The sequence below is a fragment of the Lygodium microphyllum genome, chromosome 28, assembly GCF_053477565.2.
Source record: "Lygodium microphyllum isolate KBCC chromosome 28, Lygodium_microphyllum_v1.1.10, whole genome shotgun sequence".
In the NCBI taxonomy this organism is placed as follows: domain Eukaryota; kingdom Viridiplantae; phylum Streptophyta; class Polypodiopsida; order Schizaeales; family Lygodiaceae; genus Lygodium; species Lygodium microphyllum.
Genome location: NC_141162.1, coordinates 23,056,275 through 23,066,173, shown reverse-complemented (window position 1 = coordinate 23,066,173; position 9,899 = coordinate 23,056,275). Strand labels below are relative to the sequence as shown.

The following is a 9,899-nucleotide window of genomic DNA, read 5'->3' as shown; positions in this document are numbered from 1 at the left end:
GGTGTTTTATGATTTTTTTCAGGTTAGTGAAATATCATATATTACAACCTGCAAATACCATGCCTGAGTCTCGTGATGATGCACGACATGTTTTACGGAAGCTTGGCATGGACTACAATAACATCCATGCATGTATCAATGATTGCATACTGTTTCGAGGAGAATACGAGACTATGGAGACCTGTCCAAAGTGTGGTGCTCACATGTATCGACAGGACTTGCAAGGGCAAACCATCCCTCAAAAAGTTCTCAGACACTTTGTGGTTATCCCCTGCATAAACCATATATTTCATACGTTCGGCATGGCGAGCTTGACAACGTGGCATGTGCAGAATAGGTCCACGGATGGAGTTCAACGAATATTAGTGGATTCACGCGCATGAAGCCACATTGACTTTAACTTCCCAGGCTTTGCCAGAGAGCCAAGGAATCCTCGGATCGGTCTTGCAATGGCTGGTGTGAACCCATTCGGTCTCTGCGCTCAACTTCTTACAGTGTGTGGCCTATAGTCCTTGTCAACTACAATATCCCTCCATGGATTTCTACGAAGAAAGGACATCTCATCCTTAGCTTGCTCATCCCCGGCCGCTATAAAGTCAAAAATATGGATGTGTATCTTCGTCCATTAGTCGATGAGCTTAAGATTTTGTGGGAGGAGGGGGTCACCGTGCAAGATATGAGCAGGCACGATGGTCGTTGTGGTCAGCCAATATTCGAGCCATTCTCATGTGGACTATGCATGACTTTTAGAGATTCGAAGAGTGCTCAGGTGAGCAGGCCTCCGTTCTCGCTTGTAATATCTATATTTTATCTTGTTCAAGCATGCTTTCACTAGGTCGTGGTGTTGGAACAGGTCTGGTTACCTTAGGTTATCATGCATGTCCATTGTGCGGGTCACAATTAGACTCCCGAAGGTCACGAACCATGAAGAAGATGGTATATGAAGGACACGTTTCTTTCTTGCCAGAGGATCATGAACTCAGGGAACGTTTCCTTGGACGACCTCCAACATGTATGAATGCCGCAAGCTAGTACGAGCTGAAAATGGTCCACGCAGAATCACATCCAAATGGAATGCGGCGGTTCTCAATTTTCTACGAGTTGCCATATTGGACCCACTTGTTCGATCTCATGCATATTTTTAAAAATGTGGGCAGCTTATTATGGGAACACATCATAGGAAAGAGAGACACTATAGGGGCACGAATGGATTTGAAGGAGATAGGTAAGATGGAGACGCTTTGGCCGTAGTTGAGTGCTGATGGTCGTATGCAGCTTCTTTGCACTCCTTGGGTTTTGTCAACTAAAGAAGAGTGCATTGTGAAGCAAGTAATCAAGTCTATCCGCACTCTGATGGGTATGATGCATTCTCTCAAGTCCGCATTTTCTAAAGACAACTAATTATCAGGGCTAAAATCCCATGACTGGCATAAGATATGTCAAGTCTGTACTACGAATGGATTGTAATTAGCGTGGGCATTTTGCTATTTGGAATGTAGCCATTATTCATAATGCTTTCTCATTTGTGGCAGTTTGTACTACCGATCGCGATCGCAGGATGTCTTACTCCAGAAATACGTGGGGCCATTTACAGGTTGTCGACTTTGGTGCAATGGATCTCACAAAAAGGAGATTAAGACGTCCTCTATTAAATCCGCGAGGTAGGGAGCAGTGGAGACGGTCTGTCTCTTTGAGAAATACCTACCCATCAGCATGCTCACGATACAAATCCACCTTCTTGTGCATCTTGTAGATGAAGTGGAGATTACTAAACCTGTCCATATGCGATGGATGTTCTTCTTGGAGCGCTTCATGAAAACCCTCAAAGGCTTTGTGCGACAACGAGCTCAGCCAAAAGGTAGTATGTCCAAAGGTTGGTCGGTCTCTGAGGCGCTAGTGCATATTTCACAATGGCTACCGACGGTGGAACCAGACAATGAAATGCTATGGTCACTGAAGGACGATGATAGACTGACTAGAGATGTGGTGGTTGGAAATGGGGCACATCAAGCATTAATTTAAGACACTTCATGCCTCTTATCATTGGATGATACATGAGCCATTTGTTAGATATATTATAGTGAGACAATAGGACTCATTATGATATGTACATGCTCTCTTGATACTCATTGGATGCAGTACCCCTATCGTAGGATGGTTTGATGTTTTGTCTTGGATCTAGTACTTATATCTTTCATAGTGTTGTCAGTGGTATTTATATGCTTCTAGGTTATGTATTGAGCCTTAGTGCCCTCTCTCATTTCCTTTTCTCTCTCCTCTCTCTCTCTCTCATTTTTTATCTCTCCTCTCCCTCTCTCATTTCATTTTCTTCCTTAAATGTTTTATTTGGAAAATATCTCCCTCTCTTCCTACTAGCTTTCACTCAAGAGGTCCTTCCATTTAAATGCTCCTAACACTCTCCAATGAGTTGCATTTAGATGAGTTACATTGTGAGTTCAATTTGAATGCAACCCATAGGGTGTTTTATCTAGAGAACTAATTTCATGGCGTAAGCAAAAAAAAATCACTAATTTCTTTACTAATACAATTGATAAACATTAGACATAACTAATCCTCCATAGCAATCATTGGACATAACAGTAGACATAACTAATTTCTTTCCTAATGCAATTGATAAACGTTGTTGATTTCTATCTACTCTAATATACTCAACCAATCAAATTATCATCTCAAATCAATTCAGCCTCACAATCCAAGCATGGCTCCCTCAATTGGTTACGCTACTCCATTTTGCAATCCATCCATTCCTCAAGTACTCCAACAAAGAGAGGAAGCATAGAAAAGAAAGAGGGATATCCCAACCTCATCTCAACTCCACCTCTCACCCTCCAAATTGTAGAAGAAGAAGGGGAAGAAGAGAAGAATGCAAGATAGGAGAGAAGCTTCACTCTTCAAGTTCCTCACTTAATTCCTCTCTCACTCTCACTCTCCCTCACCCTCACCCTCACCCTCACCCTTACCCTCACCCTCAATGTGAAGCATAAGAAGATAGGATACAAGGAGAGAGAAGAGAGCTCTCAAGTTTGCATACACAAGAATGATCTATGCATGTATCCAATGTTGATTTGAACACTTCAAAAAAGTGAATAGAGTTTTGCCCACAACCTCTTCCATTTCCTCCCTCTCCCTCCCTCTTCCTCTCCCTCCCTCCCCCTCTCTTTCTCTCTCATTTCCTCTCCCTCTCTCAATATATATACACAAATTATAAAAGCAAAAGGGAGAGGGAGAGAGAGAATGCACTCTCCCTCCCTCTCCCTCTCCCTCTCTTTCTCTTTCTCTCCCTTTCTCATTTCCTCCCCCTCCCTCTCCCTCTCTTTCTCTTTCTCTTTCTCTCCCTCCCTCTCCCTCTCCCTCTCTTTCTCTCTCATTTCCTCTCCTAAACAAGCAAAATAGAAAGAGAATTAGACCCTAAACAAGCAAAAGAAGGAGAGAATAGACTCACCGATGAGATATGGCAACTGTGGGACGGCTCCTCTTCGCGATGAAGGCTTCTCCTCTCCTTCGTGAACGATGGCGGTGGCGGCGGCGGTGGTGGCAAGCCTTCTTTCTCTCCCTCTCTCACGACGGTCTCTCTCTCTCTCTCGTTCTCGCTCTCAAAACAGTAGACGAAAAAATGCGAAATAAACCCGCGCTCTGTTTCGGCCTGTTTTTTTTCCCTGTGGGGCGTCACTATTTGCGTCACTATTTTTTGCGTCGCAAATAGCGACGCCATTACCTTCATCGCTACTTGCGGTCGCTATAGGCTTAAATCCTTGTAGTGATTCAGCAAAATACATATTAAATTAATAAACGTTTATGATTTTAGAGTGCGCACTCATGATAAATTAAGGTTAGGATTGATTTCTAACCAATTGATTTATTTATGTAGCTGAAGACTGCTAGGTATTCACTTTTGTTGGTTTAATTGTATTATTTTACTAATGATTGTGAATGCTTCAGTTGATGTGTAGAGATAGTAGTAATGGCAGTGGAAAGCATTGGACGATAGTGTGTATTCGAGTTATTACCTATATTTTGATGGGCGCATACCTTAGGTATGGTGCCTATATTTTGTCGTGCCTATTTATCAAGGCATTGGATATTTATTTATTATTTTTGTATGTGCATGGGCGCACGATTTAGATATTTGTATTTGGACATTGTATTGGGTATACCTGACTTCTTGGGCGCCCACGCATTAGCTTTATTTCTATTTGGCACTAAAGCAAACTCAAAAGACAAAAGCGTACTATTTTGTAATTTGAGCTATTATTTGAGCTTGAAGATGATTAAGACATAAAATACATGCTTTGTGGAGTGCTTACACAAGGCATGGGGAGAGATTGCATCCAATTGGTCTCTTGTTCATGTCGTGCATGCTTTCTATATTGATTTGTGTGCAAAAAGTAGAGTTCTTTTGTTCTTGGGGACCTTCTGACGCTCACTACGTGTGCTTACGACATCCGATCTGTGCACCAGTGATAGCTTACTAGGAGTTCTTAGGCCTCATTAGATTCCCTTGCCCTTAACTATAGATACTAGATTGAGCTTTAGAGATATGATGCAACAAGTATCCCAACTCCTAAGCAACTTAGCCATGCCCAAGCTACTACAGCAAGACCAAAATTTTGTTATTTACAAGACAAGTTTGGGGAAGGCCACACTTGGACCTAGGCATCTTGCTCTCTATGCTACAAGGGTTAATGAGGGACATTGAAGGGTGACATTTATTTGATATGCCTCCTTATTGTATCTTCCATATTAGTCATTTTCATTTTCATGTGGTATAAGTTGACAAGCACTGGATCTACACAGACACGATGTACATAATCTTCTAAGTCTCATAGGTCATGCTAGCCTTTTGATGACAACTTAGACATGCACCCGTGAACCCAACGGTTGTTTCCCTTCCAAAATCAGCTAGGGTTAAGCATGCTACTTTTTTCCATTGGATGGAAAAAAGTCTTTTGTGAGCACTGCATATGCCCACTGTTCGAGTGTCTCCCCTCAACTTGAGAACAAATCTTGCTTTTGTTTTGTTATGCTTCCAAGATTTTTTGGACGGGATGTGCATACACAAGCAACAATAGCACCCTCGATAACCAAGAAAAATTGGAGGAGTTGTCATCCTCTTGAGTTTCGTGGTGAGTGGAACTTGAGTTTTGTGGTGAGAAGGACATGATTTTACAAACCTTGCTATAGAAGGGTAGTTATGTGATGCATGCTTGGTCATTGTCGTAGGCACAGTTGATTGTGAGAGAGGTTTCTCCAAAATGAATCATATCAAGTCCAATGATTGCAATGGGTTGTCACTCGAGAGCTTGAATCAACTCATGTTTCTTTCATACAATGGTGCTAAGGACCCTATAGATGTTGATTGAGATGCCATCTATGCAACATGGGATGGATTAAAAGCTCATCGTAATGTTAATGTTGTAGCAACAGAGTTGATATAAGAAAGTATAAGTAATAGTGTGCTTTGATTGTATTACTATTTCATTTGAGACTGTGGATGATTGTAGAGCTATCTTGTTACCTTTCTAGACTATCTTAATTGATTGAGCTTTAGCCTCAACTTGGCATTGCAATTTTATTTTTGGTGATAGCATTATAATTTTTTAAATTCTTAAATAATTACTCATATGTTGTACTAAGTTTTAAATATTCTATCATCATATCATGTCGATATTAGATTTTTCTAAATTAATGGACACGAAAAACCTACAAGATGGCTTATATAAATGCCATAGTTATTTTTTTTTTCTCAAATACTACTCTATTAGCTAGAAATGCAAATTTTAGAGTACATGTCTATCGAAAGTCAAAATTTTGAAAAAGCCCTTCCACAAGAAAGGCACTGTGATGGTCCAACCCTCAAAGACCCGCTCGGGACCCCCTGGGGACCCCGTCTAGGCCCCGGGGCGGCACTAGACCCTTCCTTTAACTTTTGCATTTTGACCCCTCAACACATCACGGGGCACCCTAACACGTCACGGAACGCGACACGGAACATAACACGACACGCAATGGAAAAAACCTAGGGGACTTGCAAAAATAAACGGGGCTACATTCTCATTTTTGTAAGGACGAGGACGATTTCCTTTTGGTCGCGTTGCCCGTTTAGACTTTGTCCTTTAGGTTTTCTCGGTCTTGGGTTGACGAAGAGACGTCATTTTGTGAGGCAGGCTTTATCTGATGCTCGACTCTCGAGAGTCAACTCTCGAGAGGTCCTGTAGGTGGAAATTGGAATGCAAGTAGCGCATCTTAATGCGCAGCGACTGCTTCAAAGACGACATGACTTGTAGCAGTTGCTCAAATTACTGAGAGAAACGGTGGGGTCCGGATGATCTCAGCTGAATTACAGCGTAAAGTAATGCAGAGACACGGCAATTCAAACCGGCCGCTCAAATTTCTCACTTGCTAACAGGCTTTTTCAAAACAGAGTGCTGCTAAGAGATACACCCAACATCATCATCACCACCATAGAACAGTATAAATTGCTGTGAACTTAATTCAAACTGCTGCCCCCCAGCAAACATCAAACACATCCTCCTCATCCATATACCTTATAATCAACCTATCATCATGGAGACAATCATCAAGCCTTACCCCCTCCAATCTCAGCTACTGCTGATCCTGCTCGCTTCTGTTGTTGTTGCTTCTGCAACTGTCTTGCCTGTGCCTCCACCCGTGCATTGCGGTGCCTCCGAGTGCACGGTATCCACCTTTCAGCACCAGTGGGCTGACAGCAGTACTCCTTGCAGAGCTGCCATGGCCTTTTATCCCACCTCGGAGGAAGAGCTCCTCCGGGCAGTTGCATATGCAGCAAAGACCCAAACCAAGGTCAAGGTGGTAAGCAAGGAGGCACATAGCTTCCTCAAGTTGATCTGCCCAGGTGGCGACGATGGCCTGGTCATAAGCACACGAGATTACAACTCTCGCATCATCGTCAATGTCACACAGATGACTGTGACAGCTGATGCTGGGGTGATGTTGAGAGATCTCGTAGATACCATAGCCAAATTTGGCCTAACTCTACCTCACACTCCTATCTGGGATGCAGTCTCTGTGGCTGGAATGATAAGTACAGGATCCCATGGCAGTAGTTTCTGGGGGAACGGCAGTTGTCCTCATGACCGAGTCATTGGGATCAGATTGATTACAGCTGCACCTGAAGAGGAAGGTTACGTGAAAATAAAAGATTTGACAAGCGAAGATGAAGATTTGAATGCCGCAAAGGTCTCTCTTGGAGTGTTGGGTGTCATATCCCAGGTCACATTTCAGTTGGAGTCCATGTTCAAGAGATCTGTGGCATTCAATATTCGAGGTGATAATAACTTGGAGTCTGAAATACTGGACTTTGCAAAGCAGCATGAATTCGCAACAGCTTACTGGTACCCTTCGTCTGGGAAAACTCTGTTCCGACTAGATGACAGAGTGAGTGTGGAGGAAGAGGGAGATGGAGCTATGAAAGATCCCTTTCTGGACCAAATCGAGGTCCAGGTCATTGAGAACTTGGCATCAAACTGTAAGTATATACAACCAAGATCTTTAATGGCGAGTGCTTCACTTCACTGCACCTGCTGATTCTCTGCATGCTTTGAGACTAAATACACATTAATAGTAGGTTTTTTCAAGTGATTCTGCAGAACCGAGTCTTTCTATAGCACTCAGCTTCATTTTGTTTGTGCGTTGTAAATAAGGCGGGCACGTATTCTACCCGCAAAACTACGTTCCTACCTCACCACTTGTGACAATTTTGTATTGTTTTCTGCCAGGGAAAGCATCAAACACAAGGGACAAGATTGGCGAGGTCTGCATGCAGGGGGAAGCGATATTGAATCACCGCTTTCAGACAGGGGATGGCTATGTCAACTCCAGGGATAACATTTTCACAGGCTATCCAGTCGTTGGCTACAACAACTTGATGCAGACGGGCGGCGGGTGTGGTCGGGAGGCCGCCCCAAGAGTACCGACCGCGATGTCGTCCGGCATGGTGGAACTCATCAGCGACGATGTTGTTGGGCCGGATGCTATGCATGATCTGTACTACAATATGTACAACATGCCAGTAGAGAGCAAGAAGCTCTCCACCTGTGTGTGGAATCCTCTGGTAAAGGGTCTGTCTTTCAATTACATATCCATCGCAGTACCCGCATCGAGGATCGGAGAGGCGATTGCCGAGGTGAAGAAGCTCCGGGAAGCGGACCCGCAGGCGCTGTGCGGGCTAGCACAGTTTGGAGGCATCTGGATGCGCTTCTTGGGGGCGTCAGAGGCATACCTGGGGGAACGCGAGGACGCGGTAGTGTGGGAGATGATAATCGGGATGTCGAAGGAGCCGCTGCCGTACGCGGGGGCGATGCAGGAGGTGGAGCAGATGCTGCTGGGGAGGTACGGGGGGAAGCCGCACTGGGGGAAGAACAGGCAGCTGGCATTCGAGGGTATGGCGGGCAAGACGCGGGACATGAGCCGCTTCTTGGCGGCGAGGCAGAGGCTGGATCCTCTGGGCCTGTTCTCTAACGAATGGTCTGATGCCGTGCTGGGCATCTCGACTACTACGGATCGAGACTCTGATTCATCATTATCATCGACATTTTCATCTGCATCTTCTTCTGCTAGTCAATCTGTGCAGACCTTGCGCGATGGCTGCGCCCTCGACGGCCTGTGCGTGTGCAGAGATGACTCCCACTGCCTCCCTGCTAAGGGCTTCTTCTGCCGGCCTGGTCTCGTGTACAAGGAAGCTCGCGTCTGCAGATACGAAGAAGAAGACAACCATGCCGCCCCAATCCAATAAAGCCCATAGGTCGCTTGCGAGACAAACTTTTTTCACTGGTGTTTTTCACTCGTGAAGGGTAGCTGCAGCCTGCCACCTTCCCAAAGGCTGCTGCAGACTACAGTATGTCACGCCGCACGGGCTATTGAGCTCATCAATTTGCATTATACGACACTTACAAATTATAACACTAGCGAGGCACATGAAGTAAGGTTTAGTTAACGTGATTTTGTATCTAAATCCTGCACGTGCTTGTTTCTTAAATATATATTAAAAATGGAAAGACAAAAAGTTGTCGGGATACAAAAATTCATCTCAACATCTCCTTTTTATAGGTCAGAGGCTTCTTGCAACAACTTTACATCTATAGCATGTGGATGATTGTAGTTAGCCTACATGTATCAAGGGGCCAACAGACTTTGTATGCTCCTACGTTTGCTCAACATTGGCTACAACCATTGCTGTTGTAGGCCTTCAGAGGAGCAATAGGCTTTTCTCTCTTGCAAGGACAAGATATAAGCAATGATACTTAGTCTACATTTTTGGGGGTAGACTCCATGAAAATAGTGAAGTTAGACATTAGTTGTGAAGGAAATGAAGCATTTAGCCCATTGAAATCCTAGTTTGAAGAAGATGAAGAGATTGATGTAGAAGCTCTGCAAGACTTGTTTGACATAACTAATGGCCGATTCTAATCTAGATCCTTTTGTTCACCTCCGAGGGTTATCACTCGCTTGGTATATTACTTAGCCTCATTTTTCAGGTCTAATTTTGCATCTTCCTCATTAGTTTTCTTATTTCATTCATCTTGTATAACACTCCACTTTTCAAGAACCTCCTTTTCACGTTTTGGATGAGTAAGGGTTTCACGTTGCCTTTCTTGGCACTTAGTCCCAGCGCATTGCTATGTACTTAATGGCACTTCTATTCAAATATCCCAATCGCATCTCTAACTTGCAAACATGCTAACACTACATGCCCCTTCCAGTCTTTGCTAGAAGAACCAAGGAAAACCAGCATGAGTTTGGTTATTGCAAGTCACATTCAATAGCAAGAAACCTATGCATGTAGGCTTGCTACCTAAGAGGAAATGTAGATCTACACAAGCTATACATGATTACACCAT

The 9,899-nt window shown here is 43.8% G+C and overlaps 1 protein-coding gene across 1 annotated transcript; it reads left to right on the top strand.

Annotated features, from left to right (window-relative positions):
- The first annotated feature begins 6,405 nt into the window (after window positions 1–6,405).
- Window positions 6,406–9,064, top strand: LOC148011246 (L-gulonolactone oxidase 5-like). The gene is made up of 2 exons (XM_087670908.1): window positions 6,406–7,528; window positions 7,779–9,064. The coding sequence occupies exons 1-2, from the start codon at window positions 6,586–6,588 to the stop codon at window positions 8,792–8,794; spliced, it is 1,959 nt and encodes a 652-aa protein (XP_087527034.1). The 5' UTR covers window positions 6,406–6,585; the 3' UTR covers window positions 8,795–9,064.
- Window positions 9,065–9,899: the final 835 nt, after the last annotated feature.